A 25,541-nucleotide genomic window follows, 5' to 3' on the forward strand; every position below is an offset into this window, starting at 1 on the left:
CTCTCATCTCCACACTTGTTTACCTTACAAAATGAGGCCACAGCTGTCTTTGGCAGAGGTTAGCTCTTAGGACCATGATGATAGCCAGCCTCAGGCAGTCCTGCTTCTGGGAATGTGGTCTCTGATGCTATGACTCCACTTTGGGCCCCAGGTCACATTTCCTGCCAGGTCAGCTCACACCTCTCCCAGTGCCTGTGGCTCCTCTGAACTGCAGCAGCTATTAGAACTGTTGGTCCGGGCCTCTGCACACCCAGGCCACTGGGTGACATTTACAAGGTGAAGAGATATCCCTGTGTTCTCAGATGCATTTTAATTCTAAAATTAGGTGATGTGAACAGAGGAGTTCAGGTGTTTTTGAGACCTGGTGCTCTGGCCCTCTAGTGGTACTTTTACTTTTCCAGAAGGAAATTACTGGTTGCAGCCTCTGAACTCCATCTGATTGGGTCCCGGCCTCAGGGAGCACACTGTCCACTGCTTGAGTGCTCTGGTCAGAAAGGCATGTTCTCTAGTCTTCCTCCTGTAGTCCCTTGGGTCCCGTTTGAATTAAGGCCCAAAATTCCTTCTTTGGTTCTTTATAGAATAATTGATTGCATTATCTGAAACTGAACATATTTGTATGTAAGTGTTCATAATGTTCTTCCCAGTGTGCACACACACGCACATATACACTTTTACACTTAGAATCTCATGATCTCATGATTTAAAAAATGTAACACATGACCAAGAAGGGAAAGAAAATAAGCAGCCTTATTGCAGGCTAAATTGTAAAAAACTGTTCATTTTCTCTGTATGGTGAAGAATAAATTTTGCTCCAGTTAACTTTGACAGAGCTTGGTCAAGGAAAGAGGAGACTGGAAGACGCTGAGGATGTAGTGATTCCCAGTTCCCTCCCCCGCTCCCCTCCCTGTTGCCTTGTTTTGTCTCTCTCTGACTCTCGTCTTCTGATCTTCTGATCACTGCAGTCGGTTGTGGGGTTGGAGTGCCGATGGCCTCTCGAAGCACCCACCTCCCTTTTCTCAGCCCAACTCCATCCCCACCGCTCCCTCCCACAAGACTCTCAGGCGCTCTTACTCTCCCAGGTAACAAACTACCTGTTAACCTTGTCTGAGGTGTCACAATATTATTGCATTTCCAGGGTCGTCTCAGGTCTTTCGGAAAGCCTTTGGCTTAGACGAACAGGAGTAGAGCCTTGGTGAGAAGTGTGAGCAGATGCATGATCTCTGTCGACCTGCACGAGTGTGGCTCCTGCTGTGTCACAGGGACAGAGACCATTTCATCAACCGACCAAATCTAGCAGCACCTACCATAGTGAGCCTTTTGGCCGAGGCAGGGCTGAGCCCCCTCAAAGGTGCTGGGGCAATGCCATGAAGTCAAGGCAGACAAGAGGGGCACAGTTTTCTTCGTTATTCTTCTCAGGAGGACAGGTCATTCCTGCTCAGAAGCAAATGAGTCCTGCTCTTTCCCAACCATACCTGTAGTGCTCAGTGCTGCTGTTGACAATGTGGACTAATTTCTTGCATAACATTACTGCAATTTGGTGAGAGTCCGAGGACACAGATCCTGAAGGGAAGCCCCAAGAAGTGTGTTCACTGCTGCATTTCATTGATATGCCCTGACTCTAGGCCAGAGAGTAGTCAGTATTCTCTCACTAGCCCCTGGTGGAAGGTGAAAAAGTTAAGGAGTCTAGAAGAAGGGGTGGGCCTTTGTTCAGATTGAAGACAGGTGGTAAATCAGTGGGACCAAGTGGGATCTACAGATTTCTATGGATACCTATTTGGTCCCTTAGGTGGTTATTTTAAAGGTCCAAAGATCAGAGGACCCCTTCCCTAGAAGCCTGTAATTTCACCAGCAGAGCATGAGGCAGTCCAGCTGCCTCTGGGCTGTGTAAGATGAGTTTGTACTCTCTGATAGGGTATGATAGAAACAAAACAGAAGAAGGTCTGTTACTTCTGAATGCCTCAAAGATAGCTTTTGCACGGATTTACATTCCTGTTTTTCTATTCTTGACTCATTGAAGCTGTACATAATAAACAAGTCAGCTAAATGTTTTAACATCTTTCCTTTGAAACTCTTATATCTGAGAAAGTAACTTCCCAAGTGTACAGAGAATCCTATAATGACTAGATGTTTCTAGATACACAAGATTAGGGCAAGGACACAGCAGCAGTGTGACAGCTGCTGTCGTCAATGTTAATAAAGCATGTCACCATACTTAAACTTTTTTTTTTTTTTAAAGGTTAGCCATGCATCAAAGTAGAAGTCCCATTTATTAACTGTGTTCCAGGACAATGACCTGTGTGCCCTAATAGACACTAAGCTTCACCCCAGCCATTCTTCCCATCCAGCCATCAAGACTCCTTCCAGAGGACACCTCATTTCCAGAATTATCTTTAGTGCATGCACAGTAACACAGCTAAGGCTAATAAGTACCCATAAGTTCTGTTGACAATCAGAGGGAGAGAGCATTGATAAGAGACTTTTACATGTAGAAAAACCCATCTGTTCCCTACAAATAAGAGGAAATCTTTGTCTCTTTGCTTTCTGCCAAAACTGTATTGTGTAACAAGGAATGATTATATCCTAATTCCATTCCTGGTGTGTTTTCTCTAACAAAATGACAAAGGGGAAAATCTCAGAAGGCAAACTTCCTGTCTCCAGTCTCCATTCTTGGAGACCTGACCTCACACATCTCCCTGACCACAATATGGATCCTTTACAACAGGGCAAGTCAGATCTCTGTTCTGCCTCAGTATTGGATGACATGGCCTGACCTTGGGTCCATGAATATTAACCAATTGAGCAACTCTCCCTAATCTAAAGAATTCTAAGGAAACCTTTCTGGGGTCTAATCAGAGTGTTTACAGAAGACCAGGAGCTGGCCTTTAACCTAAAGGATTATGTCTCTGAGCTAAAACAAGACAGAATGTGGGGGCAGGTAACAGTCCAGGTTGTATCTAAGCAAGCCTCTTCTGATAGGTGAAGCCACTTCATCCTTCTTGCTATGCTCCCTTATGTTCTGCTGGCCAGGAGCACGGCGTCTGTGATTCCCCAATGATGGCTTTCATGAGAATTTCCTTGTTTCCCCTACAGAATGAAGGCTCATAGGCATTGATTTGGGGGGAAAAAAACAAAAACAAATGCCAAAACATGAACTAGCAAAGAAAGTAGCATTATCTGTTTCCTGTTGGAGAAAAACAATACTGTCTCTCACCTGGAGCTCACAGTTTTAGCTTCATACCAAGGATATACTTCAGACCTCAATGAGGCTAGTGAGTCTAAAAGAAATGTCACCACAGATTGTACTTGGTCATGCATGTGTACTCCTGATTATTAATTGAAAGTAAGAAGGAGGAACATTAACTTCTAGGATCCTTTATTACTTTGAAAAGAGGCTGTATACAGTAATGTTAAAGTCCTGTGAACTCAAGTGAAATATTTTAAGACCATTTAGGTTATGAATAATGAGATGAATTATGTGAAAGCTAATGTTATCTGAAGCGACATATGGAAAATAATATTGTGACATCCCTTAAAAAGCTGAACGTTCCGCCAGACTTCCTCTTGTCCATCTGTCATTCTTTCAGTTTTTTTTTCCTTTTGCATGGGCTATGCTATTATTTTTGGTTGTTGTGATTAAAAGTATCTTAAGGCATCTTTTTACATCTCGTATGCATATTTTTTGTTTGAGTCATACTCAGTTTTTATATATAAAAAATAGTGTACTGGCCAGATGTATAAATGCCTTTGTTCCCACATAAGCTGGTATTGTGGTGTTCTATGAAGGAGGGGCTGGGAGTCCCTGTGCTCTTCAGTCATGCTTTCTTCACTTTAATGGGATGTTGCCTCATAGACAGATAACCTTATGAACTCAACAGGGGTTGAAATCTTGAATTCTATTCAAGTTTTTTATTCCGCCTCCTGTCAGTATATACGTGCAATTTTAGCTGTAAACGTGTTCATTCACATTTTTTGTGTTTGATGCCAGCGCCAGTCTGAATTGGCGTGTATTTTTGTGAACTCTCCAAGTACAAGTGGAGTATGAATTTTCTTTCATTCATCAGAAAAGAAGAATGGGTTCTATCTGAGCAAGTTCTGCGATTTTAGGTAAATCCCATCTGTGAAGGTTGAGTTCAGATGCTGTGCCCCAGTAGAACCTGTCCAGTCTTAGAAAACACTTGGATCATTGCAAACTAGAGGCATTAGAGGTCTGGCTATTTCCAAGTGAGAAAATCCACTTCCTGGATTTTCAAATCCTGTCTTACTCATCTGCCCAATCCTGAAAGAAAAGGAAGGAAGGAAGGAAGGAAGGAAGGAAGGAAGGAAGGAAGGAAGGAAGGAAGGAAGGAAGGAAGGAAGGAAGGAAGGAAAGAAAAAGGGAGCAGACATAGTAAATATATATGTATGCGTATATGTACGTATATATATATATATTTTTTTTTTTTTAAAGATTTTATTTATTCATTCATGAGAGACTCGGAGAGAGAGGCGGAGACATAGGCAGAGGGAGAAGTAGGCTCCCTACAAGGAGTGCGATGTGAGACTCAATCCCAGACCCTGGGATCACACCATGAGCCGAAGGCAGATGCTCAACTGCTGAGCTACCCAGGCGTCCTGTAAATATATTTTTAAGTTACAGGAAACTTAACCTTTCATGAGAATGTACAGGATTGATTGTGGTGCCTGGAGGAAAGGTTTCTGCTGGCAAGTGTCTATGTTCAGTTACTTTTCTTGAAGATCACACAAGTGCTTTTCTTTAGTCTTTAATAATGTTGTCAAATGCTTACTTATATACAGGCAAGAATTCTTTGAGTATGCCCTAGCCATCCTCAGCATAGCTGAAGACTTTCTGTAAGTTCACTTAGACCGACTCATCTGATCTCTTGATATTTTCTTGAATCAAGTGACACTTAAACTAACACAGGTTTTTTGACTTGCCCTTGGTTGATTGTCACTTCTTATTTGGCTTTCTTTTTGCTATCCTTTATCCTGTGCTTTTCTTTGATATTCTTTGTGAGGGATGGTGGGTTTTGTTCCCAGGACCCATTTGAGGGCACTTTTCAGATCTCTAAAGGCTGCTTGTTGACACACTGCGTTACACCCAAGGGCTCTTTGGGATTTTTGCTTTGTTTCATGTTTTATTCTGCACATTCAATGAAAGGAACGATAGTTGACATCACTTTTCTGTGAGGGACAAATATTTCTTGCTTTCTGAAATACTTTTAGACATCCCTCTAGGAATGTGACTCATCTGTTTAAGATCTGCTTTTTTTATAAAACACATAAACTTAAGCATCTTGAAAGAGTTGGTATTCACAGCAAGACCCTGGGCTAGATGGCACAAGAAACTGTCAGGAGCACTCCAGTAGGGTGGATCTGACTTGGAATCATTTTTTGAATGCAGGGTTTTATTTCATAAGTTTCTGATACTGATAAGCATAACCCCGTCTTGTGAGGTCATTTGCTTTGCTTCTCTGAAACTTGCTTGTAATACTAGCTTTAGTTTGAAATGCCCATTCCTCTTAATCTGTTTGTACATTTGAGACCAGTAACAACCAGACTTCTTGTTTCCATCTTCAAGATATGAGAGTTATTTTTCCACTTTCATTACCTCGTGCATTGTCACCAGTTGTCACCCTTTGAGTTCTTGCATTCTCGTGGTTATTGATTGCTGTTCCCCACTGGTTCTTTCTGAGTGCCAATGTAATGTGTTTGGGGCCTGGTTTGACAAAGAACACATCATTGTCCAGTGGTGGCGCTCTAACAAAAGGTGTCTCCTTTTCATTACAAATCACCTAAAGATACCAAACTGTAATTACCCCTTACTTCATAAACTATTGGAAGTCTTTTACACCCATATTTCAAGTTTATTCATATGCTTTAATTTAAGAAATACACTGTTTTTGATCTTTAGCATGCTGGAGTATGATACAGAGAACCTGAACTCTGAAGAAATTTATAGTTCTCTGCGTGGAGTTACAGAAGCCATTGAAAAGTTTAGTTTTCGAAGTCAAGAGGATCTGAACGAGCCAATTAAAAGAGATGGCAAGAAGGACTGTGATACTGTAAGTATCCCCAGGCTAGCAGAGAACTGTATTTCAATTAAGTGATAAATCTGAATACTGACCACTGTGAATACTGAACTTCATTGTTACTTTTATCTGGTAGTTAGAATAGCATTATTTTAAGAGGCCCAAAGCAACTTCATAAAATTTTGAGTAACCCTCAGCTGTCTTTGTGAAAAACGTCAACTACCTCCTCTCCCGTCTGGTTTTTGTTTACCGTGGACATATAGTTTTGCTTCTGAGATGTGATAGAAATAACAGGCCTGAGTTGGACACCCACATGGCTTTCTGGTAGTGCTCGTCTCACGCAGAGGCAGAGGGTGGTCAGGCTTCAGTACTGAAGAGACACTCTGGGCCAGTCTTGGTGCTCGAGAAGGGTCAACAGGAGAGATGGTCACACCCTCGGAGTTACTTGAAGCAAAGGGTCCAAGGGAGTTTGTCTGGACAGATGGCGGGGGGCAGCTATGAGAAAACAGAGGTGCTGTGGGCATGACAGGATTTCCCTCTGGTGGGGGCTGCAGTGGAGAGGGCGAGTGTGTTGTGGTGGTGGTGAGGTTTGGGGAAGGAGCTGCAGAGGTTGGCTCAGGAAGGGCACTCACACCCAGGGGACTTTCTACCAGTGTCTTCGCTTTCCTATGGGGTCACCAGAGAGTCTCTGAGGGATCTGTAACCAGGGAAGTGGCATGGTCACACTTATATTTTAGAAAGATTGTTGTCCCTGTGAGATGGAGAATGAGTCTGGAGGAAGTAGGGGTAGGTAGGACATGATCTGAAATATTAGAGTCAGATGTCTCTGACTAGGACTCAAGTGCTGGGGCAGTTCAGTGAGATAATATCCCAGAAGGAGAGAAAAAATGTCTATTAGTCCATTTGGAACATGATGAATTGAGTTGTGAATATGTGTGACTCGGAGGACCCATGGAATATCTGAGCATACATATCCCAGAGGTCTTTGCAGATACCAGTCTGGAGTTTAGGCTGGCCATTCAGGTAGGGGATAGAGATTTGAGAGGCGTTGACTAGTTGCTTGATGAAAACTAAAAAGTGAGTAAAATCAAACAAGTAAAAAGGGTACAGACAAAATCCAAAGAAGCATCAACGCTAAGGAGTTGGGAGAAAAGCTACAGGTTATTGTGTGGGAGACCAGGATAGTATAGTATGGTGAGAGAACTTAAGGGAGACTTTTAGGAATAGCCAAAGAGAGGGACCAGTCAGGTGTGGAGTGAAAGGGTTCCATTGAACATTCATTGTTATTTTCTATCTGCATTAAATATGATGAAGTGGAAATTGAATTGTTGAGCAGCTTCGAAACTCAGCATTTTAGCTGCTGATTACCAAAGTGTTAGCAAAGAAGCTAGAGTGGATATAAAAATGCATTAAGTGTGAAAGTTATGTCCCTTTGGCTAGTATGTCTCTTTGGCTTGGTAAGTGACCAGGCTATTAAGACAGACATCTGTAAGGATGAATGTCAGATCCACCAGGAAGATAGATGGTTTCCAAAAGCAGGAACTTGATATAATTGCTTTGGAGCTTATTAAATTATATTTACCATAAGTGATTTTTTTTAAAGAGATATAGAGAGCTTGGGGGTGGGAGGTAGGGGGGTGAAGGGGCAGAGGCAGAGGGAGAGAGAAATCTTCAGCATGCTCCACACTCAGCTTGGAGCCTAAGACGGGGCTTGATCTCACAACCCTGAGATCATGACCTGAGCCAAAACCAAGAATCAGACACTTAACTGACTGAGCCTCCCAGGCTCTCCTCAGCCTAAGTCATTTTAAGTTCCATATCCTTTATCCAGTAATCTAACATTTGACAATCTATACTAAATAACAAACTCAGCAAAAAGAAAGTTATTATTTACAGTGTAGCTTATTTCAGCATTATCTATAAATAATAACAACAAAAATCAGGAACATTTTTTAAAAAACGGGAATAGTTGAGTAAATCTTATTAGGATACAAATGGAAATATTTATATGGGACCTTTATACTGCGAGGAAAGCAAAATATATGAGAGTATGTGCTCTGTGATCCCCACTCTGCAAAATCTGCATGAAGATAAGGACTGGGATAATACACAAGTTTAAAAAGTAAGATTTTGTTTTGTTTTGTTTTGGTTAAAAGTGATTAGAATTAGGATAGTTTAGCTTTATTTTTTAAATGTCTCAAGTTTTTTAAAACCTTTCTCTTTTTCTAATTTATTTCATTACAATAATATCTATTTTACTTTGAGAAAAGAGTTCCAAAGAGAAAAAATTTAAATCATCCATGAATCATCTTCCTATAGAGAGAAAAGCCTGAAGTCTTATTTTGTTCATGTCTACCCATATATTACATATCCTTTTTAGATCTTAATAGCATAAAATCTTTTTTGGCATTACTTAATACCTAATGTATCCCAGCAGTTCCACTAGATGTATGTCTAAAAGAACTGAAAGAAGGGACTTGAACAGATACCCGTAGAGGTTACCAGGGCCAGGAAGGGCGAGGAATTATTATTTAATGGGTATAAATTTTGGTTGGGGAAAATGAAAAGGTTTGCCCAACATATAATATTACAAAATACCATGACTGTTTTTAATGTCACCGTCTTTGTACCTATAAATTAAATGATTAAAATGATTTACATATGATTAGCCATAATTTTAAACTGGCTTTTTTTTTTTGGCCACAATTTTTAAAAATGCATACAAACAAGATGAAAGAGATGTATCTTGTCAGCAGCACAAGTGAAAAACATGCCACCAGAATCACCAGTGTGGCCCGGCTGCCTGGATATGGCTCCACCATTGTTACATAGTCAGTGTTGGGGGTGAGGAGAAGTGAAGGCTTTGCTTTGTTCCCAGCAGTCATCCCATGCTTGCTTGGTTATAGTACCTCCCTGCAAAGGGAACCAGACAGACAGGCGGCACTCCTCAGGAGTGGGGAGTCAGGAACATGCTACAAGGATACAAGGACACCAGGGGGTGAATTCATTGAGGACGAGTCTCAGAATATATGAGGAAGAAAAGAATTTCAGAAAATACCAACAAAGCCTAAACAAGAGTCATGGGTGTCCGGGGGAGGATGTGCCTCTCAGATACTGAGCTCCCCACTGCTAGAGATTAGTAAGCATTATTTGGCTCACCACTTTTGGGGGGATATGTAACAGGAGCTCACAAATGGTTGAGCTGCTTTTAGATCTTGTGGTGAGAATCCAGAGAGCATCTAGCATTGGTGATGTATCAGGGCATCACTGAGAAAACCCTGCTGCTCGTGAAGAAAGTGATGGGCAGCAGTGCTGGCACATGAAATTCCGGGAGAAATGTGTGCATAAAAGTCATCACCAAGTACACAGTCAGACGTATGTGTAATTTAATGAATGAAGAGATGAAAACATAAGCATATTCGGTTCCTGTTAAGGTAGTTTATGCATTAGGTGTTTGCAGATTGAAGCCCTCTTAACTGTCCCTTTGTTGGTGGCCAGATTTCAAGTGAGAGATCTGGTTCTCCTGATGCTTCTGAAAATGTAAAGGAAGAGTTTGGTAAAAGTCCTAAAGAGGAACTGACCACGTGCTGTGCTCCAGGTGTCCCGCGATGGTGGAGTTGCCTCGCCTGCCACTGAGGGTCGGGGAGGCAGTGATGTGGTGGAAGGAGGCAGAACGGCTCTGGATAACAAGACATCCCTCCTCAACACCCAGCCTCCACGTGCCTTCCCGGGGCCGCGAGTGCGAGACTATAATCCCTATCCCTACTCCGACACCATCAACACCTATGACAAGACAGCCCTGAAGGAGGCCGTGTTTGATGATGACATGGAGCAGCTTCGAGATGGTTCGCCATTTTTTTTTTACTTGATTCCTCTCCATCTGAAAGTACTTTCTTTGAGGCTTTCTCCTCTTGTCAGAGCAGCTTGGGGTGGACAGGGCAAACCTAAATGATTTGTTTGATCTGTTCTGGTTAGCTGCTTGTTCAGCAACTATTTCATTGAGCTCCTACCATGTGCTAAGCCATGGAAGGAACAGTGTCTGCCCTCTGGAAGCTTACAGACCACTCACAGAGGCAGTCGTGAAACAGGAGTCACACAGCTGACCTAAACTTGGAGTTGTGACACTGTGTGGTGAAGGCAGGTCAGCTGTACCCAGGAGGGAAGGCTTCCCCAGGGAGCCAGGGTCTGAGTGGAGGTCAGAAGCACGAGGGGAGTAGTAGTTAGATACTCCTTTCTGGCAGCAAAGGCACAAGACAGCCCAGCACAGGCTCAGCATTCAGGCTCCGCGTTCATAGAGGCCCCACTATGCACTCTCCCTGTGGGAACTATGGGAATGTGATCCTATAGCACCACTGAGAGCCTCCTTTCTCACACCAGCATTTTCACCAGATCTTCCTGGAGCTGCTTTAGGCTGACTTCTGTCCTGAGGTTCAGAGACAGGGGATCTAGCGTATACTGAGCTCCTGTATTTCCATCTGCTTGCTGCCCAACTCAGTGTTTTACATATAGATCTAATGGGATAGAGGGAATTCTTCCCATTTCACAGGTTAAGAAACTAAAGGTTCAGAAAGCTTAAATGACTTACCCAAATATAACATACTTGATATGGAACAGAACTAGTCTGCTGTCTTATTTTGTTTTCTGACACTTGTGTTAAGACCAGTGTCCATTGTTGAGTAACAAGTGAGTAAAGTGCATTGGTAAGATGGTATTTTTATCAGGAACTTAATTCTTTCCTTTTCACCTGATTGTCATGTTCATTTAATAGCCATTTTTTAAAAAGTTATATATATGCACTTTGTTCCCAAGCCTTTTGTTTTATTTTTCAATTCTGAATGGAGGATTAAATCAGAACCCTACTCTCAAGAGTTAGCATTCACTGTGTGCCATGAAGTGTTATAGCTTCCTGGGGACAAGGAGGCAAATGAGACACAGTCCCTGGCCTCAGAAGACACATGTCCTGACAGGACCCAGGGAAGGACTTTTAGATGATTCCTTCTGTTTTTCTGAAATAAGAGGGGGGGCAAAAGATGGAAAGGAAGGGTAAAAATGTTGGTATTGGTACTTGATACCTGTTCTCACATCTCTTTCTGTATTTGGTGAGGCGGTGTAAAGAGGGTGTAAAGAGTGAAGTGGTACCAAGCAGAGTGGAGAGCATGGCAGCAGTGATGGAGGAGAGGCTGCCTCGGGAGAGCAGAGAGCGATGGAGGGGAGTTGAGCATCACCAAGGCCAGGTGTTCCCCGGGGTACATGTCTGGTGATGGGACTTGTTTCGCTGTCTCTTCAGTGCCCATTGACCATTCTGACTTGGTGGCCGACCTCCTGAAAGAGCTGTCCAACCACAACGAGCGGGTAGAGGAACGGAAAGGCGCCCTGCTGGAGCTGCTCAAGATCACTCGGGAAGACAGCCTGGGCGTCTGGGAGGAACATTTTAAGACCATTCTGCTCCTGCTGCTGGAGACGCTCGGGGATAAAGATGTGAGGCCCCGCCCCTTCCTCATCTTGACATTCCCCCTTCCCATGGGACAGGTTATTGAGTCCTGCTCTCCTTGTGTTTGGCTTCGACTTTATCTTCTGTATTGTGCCTACTGTTGACATCAAAACATTTGTCAGAGAGAGGCCCCATTCTCGGCTTACTATATGCAAGTGTTTTCTGTAACCAGATAGGACCTGGTAGAAAACCTGTTCCTGCTTTAGGTTACTTTGTTGAACCCAAATTTCTTGCAACTTTGTTAGCATGGAGTGGTTTTTCACAGTGAGCTTTTTTTCTGTTTCATGTGTGACTAAGAAAGAGGGAAGTTCATTTTTTAAAAGACCCTATTGGATGCTGCCTCCATGAAATTCTGTGTAGATTCAGCCCTGCATATATGAGCAGTGCCAGTCATCGTCATTGGTCAAGCAACAAGTGTTAGATATCTTCTATTATTTTCAAAATAAAAAACTCTCTTTGCACCGTGACATTTAAACGTGGCCCATGAGGCATTTGTGCCGTGCCTGGTCTGTAATCCACACATGGCACTGTGCAAGATGACTCTGAAAGGAGGACTAACCTGGTCAGAGCCCTGCCTTCTCCCATCTGAGCGCTCATCGCTTATACAGAGACAGCAACATATGTTGGGAATTGTCTATATTCAACTCTAGATGTAAAAGTCTATCTCTGCCCCGGGCTTTGTGTCAGCTGGCAGAGGTAGCAATGAAGCCAGCGTGGTGAAGAGTTCAGGGGCAGGACCAGGTGGATTTGGAGGAATCTCAACACAGCCCACGGTAAAGATCACCTTGGGGTCATGTTGATGGAAGACAGGTGCTGGAGGGTTGGGGAGTGTCATGATGACTCTGATTTCTTTCTGATGCTTCAGGTTAATGGTTTGGTGTAGGGGTGAGTACACAAGAAATACAGTGACAAAAAAGCTGTATTAACTTCCCTTACAACAAAGTATTGGCTGCCGAAGCATATCTGCCTGGTCAGGCTTTGTTGGGTGATAAAGTGATGTCGTGTAGAGGGCAGGTAGATGGTGTGTTAGTGTGTGAACTGTACAGATGAGTGACGAAGAAGCAGGATGTACTTTTTGGCTCTGTTTGGTGTAAACCTCATTTTCTTTTATTGAGATTAGGAGTCTGTTTGCAGTGGCTTTCCTCCAAATGGTGAGTCTCGGGCCTCAGACAGCTCAAGGCGTGTACACATTCCCTTCCCTTGGTATCTCAGCACACAGAAGGTCAAGAGTAAGGACAGGTCTGCAGTGCTCTCTCTGTCCGCAGTCTTAAAGGTCTTAAAGGTCATATGGATGAAATGGTTACATGCTTTTTGCCTGTTCTTTTTGTAACTTTTACAAAAGGGTAATTTGCATATTTAAGCCTCAGGAAATCTGGACATTCCCCAGGAGATTGATAATGAACTTAGATGCATCATCTTCATTTGGTCTCATTTGGTCCTCACTTGGCTCAGTCCAGAAACCTTCATCAGGTCCCTCTCAGGTGCTGGGTCCTGGGAATGTCGGCATCAGCACAGCGCCTGCCTCATGGAGGTATCCGCCTCAGCCTGTGCCTTGTAAACAATGTGATCTGTGTTGAGGTGCCAGCAAAGTGCCAGGGAAGCTCGGGGCTGGGTGCTTGGCCCTGCCGGATGCTGCCGGCTAGTAAGTTCAGTGAAGCACTGGGTGTTGCTTGCTAATGTCTTCCTTTCCTCTTACACTCCAGCATTCCATCCGAGCACTAGCACTGAGAGTTTTACGGGAAATTCTGAGAAACCAGCCAGCAAGATTTAAAAACTACGCCGAGCTGACCATTATGAAGACTCTGGAAGCCCATAAAGACTCCCATAAGGAGGTGAGCCAGGCCTCTGGCCTAGGAATACTGAGCAGATGGGTCTGGGGATGCAGTGAAGATGTGGGAAGAGAGGAGTGTGGATCACTGTGCAGCCTAAGACAGGGAGTCGCTCCCTTTGAGCTTGGCCCAGACCATGCTACAGGGCAAAGAGCCCACTGCTAGCATGATGGCTGACCCCAGGTGTGGTTGCAGGCATGGTGCCTCTTGGTAGGTTCCCAACTCCCTTTCTACGTGTACAGAAACTCACCTGTTCCACTGCCCTGTCCCTGAGAGATTTCCCAAATCAGTGGTTCCTCTTGCATGGTCAAAAGGAGGGCTGTAGATGTCTGCCATTTACTGGTGGCATTTGGCACCCACCAGACTGGTGTTGGGAGATTGCAGTGGGCTTGGGAGACACAAATGTGCAAGTGCCAGGAGCAGCTCTTCCTTGTTCTACAACTTCGACAGATTCTTTCAGCTTCTGTGCCTCAGTGGGCTTGTGTATAAGATAGAAGTTGGTACTGTCATAGTTTCTTGTGAGAATTAAATGAGACAGCCAGGGACGTCTGGGTAGCTCAGTTAGTTATGCATCTGACTCTGGGTTTTGGCTCAGGTCATGATCTCAGGGTCCTGGGATCCAGCACCATGTGGGGCTCCATGCTCAGTGTGGACTCTGCTTGAGATTCTCTCCTTCTCCCTCTCCCCCTCTCACTCATGTTCTCTCTCTTTCTCTCAAAGTAAGTAAATAAATCACAAATAAGTCAAACAGCCAGGGAGGGTTCCTGGGCTGTGTATAATGACAGGTGCTACACCACATTGGTCTTCCTCCCTTTCTTCCCCTCTCATTGTGCCTGTGAGATCCGGAAAAATGCTAGCAAACTGTCCTGGCACCTCAGATGCCTCCTGGAGAGCCAGAAGGACGTGTTTCTATTCCCCACATGTGTACGACTGGCCTTGAAGGGATATGCAACAAATCCTCATCCACTCGCTTACTGAATTGTCTGGCCCCTATGGCCCACCAGTCCCTTGATGTCTAGAAACCTATGGAGAATAGTGGATGGAGCTTTCCTAAGTACAACACCCTTCGGAAAAGAAGGCACTGTGGAAGATAGGACTGTGTACTTAGAACTTTAGAAAACTTGAGTGGATTTGACCCCAAAGTGAGACATAACCACTTGTTCAGTTCATTCTCCACTCCCACGTGACTCTCATGAACACATTCATGGATTAAGGGAATTGCAGTGAGAACAGTTTTTACAGGTCTACAAAAAGAATCTGGACCCTAAAATCATGGTTTTTCTCTGTTTAGTGGTTACATGGCTGCCAAACAATGACAGATTTGATCCGGAAATTCGCCCCACAGTTGCATACATAACAAGAGTCGGGGTCTCATGCTCTGTCTAGGCATCTCTGCCTGATAGTCCTAGCATGACACAATTTCATAAGTGATAGGTTTGTGTTCAGACTGATAGTGTATGCTCCCGAATTCTGGCTTAGTTGTGTGATAGTGAAAATCACTCATGTTTGAACAGATCACTTTCCCTTTACAATAACTCATTTTAAAAATGTAAGGACCAGTTGAGCTAATATAGCCAACACTATTACTTCTGAGCAAGGAAAGAGGGTCCCCCAAATGCCACGGTTTGTCAGGTGATGCACAGCAGTCATTGGCAGAACCAAGATGTGAAGCAGGTCATGTGTTTCTTTTAAGGGGCCTGACCTGGCCTGACCTGTGCTGGCCTTTTTTTTTTTTTTTTTTTTTTAACCATAATAGCGTCTCCTTAATGAGAATATATGATCAAAAAATGAAGTAAGGGGTGCCTGGGTAGCTCAGTCAGTTATGCATCCGACTCTTGGTTTCAGTTCAGGTCATGATCTCAGGGTCATGAGATCGAGCCCCTCATTGGGCTCCATGTTGAGCATGGAGTCTGCTTGAGAGGCTCCTCCTCTCTCTGCCTCTCCCATTCTCATGCTCGCTCGCACTCTCTCAAATAAGTAAATAAATAAATCTATCTTAAAAAGAAGTCATGTTGATTTTTTTTTTTTTGCAAATATCTGATGTCAGTTATTTCCTCAGTAGAGGATATAGGTAGAATGTGGCATCAAGGTGAAACCCTTGACTAAGTGTGTGGCACTTAGTACCTATCCCCTTGGAAGATGCCTGTGCTTAAAGTCAGCATCCTGATCTGAAACTTTGACACTCTGACCCTAAGAAGTACAAGTGAGCAGAATTAAATCATCTCTTTGCTTTTAGCCGTTTTCTTGAGGGATCTCGTTTTAGGGGTTTTTTCCTTCCTGTAAAATGAGAAATTTCGGAGAGAAAATTCTTATGTGTGAAGTCCTTTCAGTTGCCTAAGGGACGTGCCTATTGCTTAAAGTAAACCTAGCAGTGTTCACTTGTCATGGAATTGGAGTAACCTGGGTCTCCACGCTGCTGTCACTGATTGCCTGATAAAGCAGGTAGGGAAAACACTGTGTTCCAAATAAAGGAGTGCCTACTGGCAGGCCTCCCCTGCTTTGCGTACCTTCACGCTCACCTTGACTTGGTGCCCTTGGCGTTCTCCTTGTGAAGCCTCATTCTGTCCCTTGGCCAGAAACTCCCAGTGACCGGTACTGGTCCTACAGAGGCGGAGTCTGCCCTCCCAGCTAATTAGTATTTCCCAAGTATGTTCATTCTTTGGAGCGCTCCTGGAACTTCCATCTCATAGGAAGCTAGGGGGTTTTGTATTCACAGACAGAACCCAGGTTTTCGCAGGACATGAAGGACATGAGACTCGGCAGGCTGACACAAACCACTCTGAGACCTCAGCACCAGATGACCTCCCGCACCCGCATTGGTGGCAGCCATGCCACAAGACACCTTACAATTGTTCCGGGACTGCAGCAGTGAGAAAAGTTCTTAAGGAAGATGAGCAGGGCAGGGCTAACGATAAGATGGCTTGTATTCCCATCCTTTGAGCAAAAGTCTGGTTTCTCAGGATCTTTTAAGAGGAACAGTCCATGCAAAACATTTCTGTTACATGTTGAAAATATACCATGCTAGGCCTCACTCAGACCTCACCCATCTTCAGCTGTGCAGACCCAGTAAAGCACCATGGGGGAATTAGACACCACTTCAGAGTTTCTATTTAGGAAGTTGGTGTGAGTCAGTTTAGACACGTTTTCCTGTTCCTTACTTGAATAAGTACATCTCCTTCATTATCTCACTCCTTGTTTTTTATCTTTTTAGTAAATAAATTTTGCTACTGAGTTTCAGTGACTCATTAACAAAGTCACTGTGGTTTTTCAGTAGGGTTAGGTCATGGCAAACATCTTAAAGTGCTCATTATTGGTAGGAACTTTCAGAAATCTGAAGCTCATTTTCTGTTTTGAAGGAAAACTTCAAAAAAAAAAAAACTTCATTGATTTTAACTCTTCTCATCTTAGAATTTGCAGTCTATTCAGGCTGGTGCTGAATATCTCCTTCATCGATGAAGAGGGATTTGATAAGAGAATTGATGGTATGAATGGCTTCTGGGGTCAGCATGGGGTATGACTCCTGAGGCAGGAAACCTGGTGTTTAGACCAGCTTGTGTCCTGTCCAGCTGCGTTGTTGGGTCTCATCATCTGTATATGACCCTGTAAAACATGACTGTCATAAAACCCAAAGGCATGACGGTTTGGAAAGTGTCGGATGCCGCATGAGTATCGCCACATGAAACTGGTTTTAGACATCCTTATCTTCTTCTGAAGCACCTCTTTCTTGGTAAACAATTGGCACACTAATTATGAATCATTTTATACACATGTGATGTAAGAACAGCTATTGTTCCCAGGAATTATGTCTTACATAGAGACCCAGATTTGAAAGTGCTTGGTAAATGTTTATTTAAACTGGAAAGAAGCACCAACTCTATATCTTGAAGATATTCTCTAATTGAAACTTTTTGATCTCTAGGCTTAGTTTTTCTTGAACTTGTCCACATTAGTGAATATTGGGTTATATTTATCAATTAAAGAAGAAAATATTAGCATCACAATATGTCCTGCACTGGGTCACCAAACATTTCCTGCCATGCACAAAGACTTGGGTGTGCCGGGCATCACAGCCCAGCCTCGGGTGTTTTGATTTCCTTGGGGAAGTTGGATTCTTAGATAAAATATAAAACAATGTTTTGTCTTTTAGGGTTCTCTTTTTAAATCATTTCTAGTTAATTGTATGTTTTAGGATTTCAAGGAATTAATTTTTAAAATAAAACATTTGAGGAACTAGAGTTCTTGCTTCCGCTTTACCCTGCTGGTGTGGTGGGTCTCATGTAGTCCTTTTGACAGATATGGCAAGAGAAGAGCAGTAGTGTGTCAGAGGGAAGACATTTTATTTTAGCGAGCTGATAATTCTCTTTCAGATTCTACCAATTAAAGTCACTATCTGGGATCCCTGGGTGGCGCAGCGGTTTGGCGCCTGCCTTTGGCCCAGGGCGCGATCCTGGAGACCCGGGATTGAATCCCACGTCGGGTTCCCGGTGCATGGAGCCTGCCTCTCCCTCGGCCTATGTCTCTGCCTCTCTCTCTCTCTCTGTGACTATCATAAATAAATAAAAATTGAAAAAAAAAAAAATAAAGTCACTATCTGACCACGACTTAACCAGATCCTCTACACTCTGGAATGGTCCTTAGAAGCCTCTCTGGGGGCAGCAGCCGTGTGTCAGTTGGCTCTGCAGAACAATGCATTATGTGGACCTGGAGAAATTACTTCACCTCTCCAGACCTTGGTTTTTCTTATCTGTTAGTGCAGGGAGTGGATTAGATGATTATCTGGGTCTCATCTAGCCTCAAAGTTCTAAAAGTTGCTATTGAGTAACAAATCTTAACCCTTGTAGGTTCTAAATATGCACCTTTTCCCTGACTCAGTCTCAGGATGTGGCTAGAAACCCTATTTCCTTTGCAAGTTTTTGCTTTTTAACAGAAAGGCAAAACCAGAAACCTATATAATCATGGAAAGGTTAATAGTTGCCAAGCCAACAGTCTGACACTAATAGCACAAACTCTGGTAAATGTTTTATTATTGGAGGCAGGAGGTAGGGGGCAGGGGGCAGGGCTCCAGTCTTCAAGGAGCTCATGGTTTAGTTGAGGTTAAAGCAAACATGGTTCAGAGTGAGAAGCCCTAGGAGTTTGAAGTGGGCTGGAAGAGTCCAGGAAAACTGCCTGAGGTAGTTAGAACCCGAGATTGGCTGCAAGGAGTAGTTAGGGAGATGATTCTAACAGTGAGCTGGGCAGCACAGCCAGGAGGAAGGAGCATGGGCTTCAAAGACATGCCTGGGTTGACTCCCTGAGACCCAGACTGCCGTCGTGTTCTGAACGTCAAGCAGAGATACCGTGTTCTACCTCGAAGGGTTGTTGTGAGGTGCCAAGCAGAGGGTCTGGTTCTGAATGGCAGCGCCAGCTGCCGTTGCAGTGTTATTCAGGGTGAGGGAGCAGCTGCTCCCCTCTGGTGGACTGGCCCTCCTAGGAGGCGGACGTGACTCCTGCCCTTTAGCTCCTGTAGCTTCAGGAAAGTCCGCCTACTCAGAAACAGGCAAGAGGGCCATTGTTCAACATCAGAGTGTTGAGTTGAGACTTTGAAGTCCTGGGTTCTCATCCTCCTCCTGCCTTTTACTGGGTACGTGACTGTGGGCAAGCCCCAGGTGCGTTTGGGTCTCTAGAACACACGTACACTGGGTCAACCAGGGTAGCAGGGATGTGTCCTGCCCTGCAGGGCTCATTGCTAAAAAACCGAAGGGACTATCCTTTCTCTCTTTTTCCACTGAAGAAAGTAGGCAGATGCTGACAGAATTGTTGGCAAGCTTTTTACATTATATACAAAGCAGATACAACTGCACTTTCCTAAATACGTCTAAGAAGGCTATTTAAATTTAAATGAGTGGGACTCCTGGGTGACTCGGTGGTTGAGCGTCTACCTTTGGCTCAGGGGGTGATCCCAGAGACCCAAGATTGAGTCCCACGTTGGGCTCCCTGCATGGAGCCTGCTTCTCCCTCTTCCTGCGTCTCTGCCTCTATGTGTGTATCTCATGAATAAATAAATAAAATCTTTTTTAAAATAAAATAAATTTGGGTGAGCAAACTTAACCCAATGGAAAGCACAGCTTTAGTCTTGGGGCTGCTGCATGGCCAAATCTATCCAGGTCTACGCTAGAGTAGCTGTCACTTGTCCCCTTCAGGCAGGAAAACACCATGAGATTTGAGAGATGGACATTGGAGATGCAGTGGAGGAGGCTTCTGTGTGCTGCCCAGGTTCCCATCTGAGATTTAGGTGGTCTCTTCCATCCCTCCTGAGAGACTGGCCAGTCCTGTATCTGTGGTACCCTCCTAGGCTCTGGACCCTTCTGACTCCTCAGCACTTTCTCCTCTTGGTCCTAATTCTGCCCCTTGGGGTAGGACAGGAGTCTCCCCCTTAACTGCCTTAATGCATTTGAGAGAGTGTGTGTTGCTCTGAGTCTGCCTTCCAGGCAGGGATGTGATGGTCCTCTTGCTAGACATCATTTCATTCAGACTTGGCCTCCTGAAATTTTTCGTGTGTGGTTTTTTTTTTTTTTTTTTCCAAGGAACAGCATGTGTCAAGTAGGGGTGGGAAATAAGACTATATATAACCCAAGATAAGAAAATTCTTGGTTTACATTCTTCCCCTAATGTTTCTGATGAGGGAACCTGAGGCTTGGAAGGTAGAAGAAATTTCTCCCCAGACTGTCTCACTAGCTGATGATAGAATCAGGTCCAAAACTCAGGCCTATGGATGTTGAACCTGGAGCTTTTTTTCTTTCCTCCCTCTGTTATGGTACTGAGCCTAGCTAAGTGAGGACCCACAGGCAGGTCCCGGCCCATGCTGGCACTCTACCGTAACCCTGGCATTTATAGCAGTGCCAATCCCTCACCTGTGGCCGACTCCCACCAGGATCCTGGTGGATCCCAAAACTCTGTGTGGATCCCATTTGTATAAGGTCTTTCCAGCTTTTCCCCAGAAGGTGGCATCATGCTTTTTCTTAGCTTCCACAGGATTACAGCACAAAACTATGTATGCCCCACCCGGAAGACTCCTTTGATTGTCATTGTTTAGGAACATTTGCTTGTTGTTTTTTCTTTTTTTTTTTTTTATGCATTAAAAAATTTCTTTTTTAATTGAACCAATTTTTATGGCATGTCTGTGACAGAGCCAAATCAAACTTTGCGAACTTAAAACACAAAATCCAAATTTTTGACAGGTTCTGTGCTCTAGAAGAAACCTTATCTTTAAGCAAACATTCATTAATATTCTGAGTAATGATCTCATTTTTTTTAAAAGTTAGTTGAGGAGATTATGCTTTTTCTAGCTAGCTACTATTATTTCACTAACTTTGAAAAGAAAGAATCCTTATGTTCCTAATCAGACTGTAGCAAAATCAGACTTGGAACAGTTTTGATCACTTCAAGGTGGATTATAACCTGCTTGATGCTGTTTTGTCATAAATATGCCCCATCCCCCTTTTTAAAATCCTTACCACTTCTGGCCACCTTGTCTACTAAAAAGTATTGTTCTCCTTTTTTTTTTTTTCTTTCTAGTGCCCATGTTTACTTTTGCTGTCTGTTTGCTTACATTTATAATCTTTGCTTCTTATGTTACATAGAACACAGAGGCAAAACCTAAAGTTCACCGTGATTGAGGCAGCTTGCCAAAAATGATATCTGTCCTGGGAAACTTTCTGTAACCTCAGGAAGAGAGAAGGCCTCAAACCTGCCATCTTGAAGTACACCTTCTGGATTTTTATTTTCAGATATTTTTTTGTAAACCTTTTTACATTAGGTACATTCGATTAAATGCTTCACGTGGGTGACATGGGGAATTGGTGGAGTTTTATAAGAGGAAGTTTGCCTTGGGTTTGGGTTTCAGCCCAGCAGATGTGAAAGTCTGGGCCTAGCATCTGACTGTAGGTAGCTCCCTTTCAGCTGAATGACAAGAGAGCACGGAGAGGCAGGAGGGGAGGAGAAGGACACCTTAACGATGAGATGGAGTTCTCACCGTGAGGGTCGGGGGGTGGGGGGCATATTGGGTTGGTCCCGCCAGGACTGTTAAGTGGCACTGTGACCCTTGAATCCCAGGCTGTTTCCAAGCCTGTCTTTGCACCCACTGAGCTGCTGCCCAGCTCCCAGCAGGATCTTCAGCATGGATTCCTGTGCATCAGTGTTTTTTGCCTTGGCTCTCTCTGTGTAGTCACCCAGCGTTTCCTGACCCTGCTATTTTTTTACCCACGTTTGAAAATTAAGATACAAGTTTCCTCACTCAGTACCACACTTCCTGAGCAGTATGTTAGGGTACTTACAAACAGTGGTTTCACACAGCAGAAGGGCATGGGTTTCCCTGTGAGAGCATGGTCTCCCTGTGAGAACAGCTTAGAAAAGAGATGGACAGCCCCCCCACCCCCCAACACTTCCACTGTCTGCTTAGCGGTGCGGAACTCAGCCACGTGCCTAGTACACCATGGACATAGAGCAACCAGAGGGATGTGCGTGTGCTGAGGAGGAAGAGAAGCACTTTATCTTAAGGTAATTCGTGGCATGGTGGTAGTCTTCTAAGAAATACACTGCCCCCTCTTCAAACAGTTGATTACTAGAAAAAGTGAACCTGAACCAGAGTCTCTTTTCCAAAGGACAGAGCTGTTGCCTTTCAGGCGTGACACCTGGAATGGAACCCTCTAGGCCTTCCACAGTTGATTTTGCCCAAGGCTCAAGTTGGTCATTTATAGATATCTTGCTTCCTCCTCATTTTCTGGGCTAGCTCTTCGGTTGGAACATGTAAATGCAAATCAGTGAGGCATGCCCCAGAGGTGACTTTGCCAGTCATGAGCATTTTTAAAAATACATACACTGTGGGGGAATTCATTTGACAAACATTCACTGAGCACCTCGTGTGTATTGGACATGACACTGGGCGCAGAGGGTGAAAGTATGACTGAGATAAGATCTCGCCTTCAGGGGACTTAGAGTGTACTGGGAGAGACCACTCCAGCTGGGTGTTTGAGTGCAGTGATGAAGGTGTGCACTCGAGGCTTCCCAGAGCCATACTACAGCCAATGAGTCCTGAAGGGTGACCTGGGCCAGCCAGGTGAAGAGCACAAGTGAGCAACAGTGAGGAGGAGTGGAGAGGGCTAGTCCAGGGCTCTGAAAAGTGGCCTGCAGGGCATGTGCAGGGTGAGCCCTCAGCTTGACCAGGGCACAGGGAGGGCATAAACCCCACTAAATGGGCAGGCAGGAGCCAAGCCTTGCTGGCCTTGCATGCCGTCTTGACAGACTTGGGCCTTGTTTTGGGTTAGCTTCTTAGAGAGTCTTGGCAATGTCCCACCCACTTGATGTGGGTGCTAGGCCAGGTCGGAGGGGTCCTCTGGTCAGAGCTCAGCTCTCTTGGTGGCCTCAGAGCCCCTGGATCCTCCACTCTGCCCTTGGGGGCCCCTTAGCTGCAGGCAGTGGTAGGTTGTCTCTTTTACTCCAGTATTTGGTCAGAGTTGTCATTTTTTAAATCCCCATTTTAGAATTTTTTAAAAATTGAGGCTCAGACCGATTGAGCATCTTGCCAGAGGAATGAACTCAGGTTTGTCTGCCACATGGTGCTCAGAGACTGAGAATGTGCCCATGCAACTCTGGGGTTGCCCTTCTTGGGCTGAAAGGTTAAAGGTCATGTGTGCACACCAGGGCCACCTGTGTGGAAAAAGCTGTGCCTTTTGAGATTGATTGAGGAGATTGATTTGGCAAGAATAAAATCACAGTGGGCTGTCTTTAAATCGTCTCATTGTCCTATATATGTAAAGTGGAGGGCGATGAACTCAGTGTGACTGAGTGCGTGCCTGCTGACAGGGCAGTCTGCTTGCTTGTATTGAGGTACCTGGGGAGGCTGAGCTCACTGCCTGGCTAACCCAGACCACTTGCCTACTGCGAAGGAGGCAGAGGCATGGTGGGCTGGCTCTGCATGACCAAGGGCCCTTGAACCAGAAGGCATCCCTGCAGAACACCCAGGAAGCCTTCCCCAGACATTCGTTTTGCGTCACGTCCCTCACCAACTTCCTTTCATCTACTGGCCAACTGCAGGATGCTCTACAGGTAGAGAGCTGCTGCTCCCCACCCTCCGGTCCCTGTTTGCTTTTGTTGCCTGGTCCACAGCCCCCTGGGGCTTTGTAACCTCATGCTGCCCCTCTGCACAGAGTGGCCCACCCTGCCCAGCACCTTGAGGTGGGGACTCCAGGGCCCACCGTCATCCTCATTCTTGTGGCCTGAGGTCTGAGCTTGGTCCCTGACACACAGAGCACAAGACAGAAGGCAGGGGGAATTGTTGTAAGAAAGAAAAATCACACACACAAAAAAAGAAGAATCGCTGTTATGGGCTTATTGAGAATAAGATTCTTTTACCCAAGCCTGACCTTTCACATATATAATAAACACAGGTAAATCATGGATGTTCTCGACAGCTGTCTTCTCACATGTACACAGTATTCACCCTTGAATGTGCTGTTCGTTGTCCCTGTTTTGACTCCTGAAAGGATTAATACATAATCCCAGTCTTTGCCCCCACAGTGTATGTGTTGTGTCCATGAGCGTGCTGGCCAGGTGATGGGAGTGTGAGCTTTTTGAACGAGACCCTAGACTTTGGTCAGTGCCTTAAGGAGATAGCAGCCCCTCCCAGGGAATGTTCAAAAGGGCTTTAACAAGAAAGAACACTTTGAGAATTCGAGAAGGTGGGGCTTCTTTGAATAGGAACATATTGACAGACATAATGCAATTCAGTCATCGGTAAGTGTTGAACACCTGATAAATGTACTTTGTGTGTACATTTACTACTTACTACTGTGTACTTTGGGGTACAAAGGACATGCCCCAGCCCCTGTCTGCTAGGTCTTTGTAGCCTGTTTGGGAAGAAGGGGACACATAAAAATGTTGGCAAGAATGCAAAGCATCATACATTTGGTACCAGGAATAGAGAAAAAATTCTAGGAGTTGAGGAAAAAGATCTTTCTGCTGGTTAAGGAGGGCAAATGGTTAGCTACAGTGATTTTTCTAGTTGAGCAGAAGAGAGCTTACAGAAACAGGAGATAAACAGAAATAGGAATAGTTATTATAAAGATCATAACGATATCCCGTATAGAGTCACCAGGCTCCGCAAACACCCAGGGAGTGTGACTCCATGCCAGAGCTCAGAATCACTTCTGGAAGACAAAGGCTGTCTGGTCTTAGAATGCAGCACCCCATCCTCCCCGCTCCCCTGTGAACTGTTAACTTTTCCTGATCTCAAAAAAACACCTGAAGTAGATTTTTACAAACACATTCTCCTTGCTATGAATGTTACTATGATGCTCATTGCCATTTTTCAATATAAAAAATACGAAGAAGAAAATAAAATTCCCTATAATCTTACCACCCTGAGATAGTGAGCGGACATTTCATGCATTTCCTTCCAGGTTTTTCATAGTGGTAAATGCCAGGTATTGGGACATGAGCTCCACTGTTGATGCAGCATAATCAGTCTTAAATATACCTATTTTTATCTTTTTTAATATTTTTTAATAAATTTATTTTTTATTGGTGTTCAATTTGCCAATGTACAGAATAACACCCAGTGCTCATCCCCTCAAGTGCCCCCCTCAGTGCCCGCCACCCAGTCACCCCCACCCCCCACCTTCCTCTGCTTCCACCACCCCTAGTTCGTTTCCCAGAGTTAGGAGTCTTCATGTTCTGTCTCCCTTTCTGATATTTCCCACTTATTTTTTCTCCTTTCGCCTTTATTCCCTTTCACTATGTTTTATATTCCCCAAATGAATGAGACCATATAATGTTTGTCCTTCTCCGATTGACTTATTTCACTCAGCATAATACCCTTCAGTTCCATCCACGTCGAAGCAAATGGTGGGTATTTGTCGTTTCTAATGGCTGAGTAATATTCCATTGTATACATAAACCACATCTTCTTTATCCATTCATCTTTCAATGGGCACCAAGGCTCCTTCCACAGTTTGGCTATCGTGGCCATTGCTGCTAGAAACATCGGGGTGCAGGTGTCCCGGCGTTTCACTGCATCTGTATCTTTGGGGTAAATCCCCAACAGTGCAATTGCTGGGTCGTAGGGCAGGTCTATTTTTAACTCTTTGAGGAACCTCCACACAGTTTTCCAGAGTGGCTGCACCATTTCACATTCCCACCAACAGTGCAAGAGGGTTC

General features: G+C 44.4%; 1 protein-coding gene across 25 annotated transcripts in view; it reads left to right on the forward strand.

Moving 5' to 3' along the window:
- CLASP1 (cytoplasmic linker associated protein 1) overlaps positions 1 to 25,541 on the forward strand; it is a 267,443-nt gene that overhangs the window by 225,424 nt on the left and 16,478 nt on the right. For 15 of the 25 annotated variants that reach the window (XM_072788828.1, XM_072788829.1, XM_072788832.1 and 12 more), the window contains 5 exons: positions 963 to 1,079; positions 5,912 to 6,062; positions 9,628 to 9,874; positions 11,317 to 11,507; positions 13,224 to 13,352. In XM_072788828.1, coding sequence (XP_072644929.1) covers positions 963 to 1,079; positions 5,912 to 6,062; positions 9,628 to 9,874; positions 11,317 to 11,507; positions 13,224 to 13,352 — 835 coding nt within the window. The remainder of the gene's footprint in view (positions 1 to 962; positions 1,080 to 5,911; positions 6,063 to 9,627; positions 9,875 to 11,316; positions 11,508 to 13,223; positions 13,353 to 25,541) is intronic. The other 10 variants (XM_072788846.1, XM_072788850.1, XM_072788848.1 and 7 more) reach the window with 1 other exon arrangement.

This window comes from Canis lupus, chromosome 20 (genome assembly GCF_048164855.1).
Source record: "Canis lupus baileyi chromosome 20, mCanLup2.hap1, whole genome shotgun sequence".
Taxonomy (NCBI): domain Eukaryota; kingdom Metazoa; phylum Chordata; class Mammalia; order Carnivora; family Canidae; genus Canis; species Canis lupus.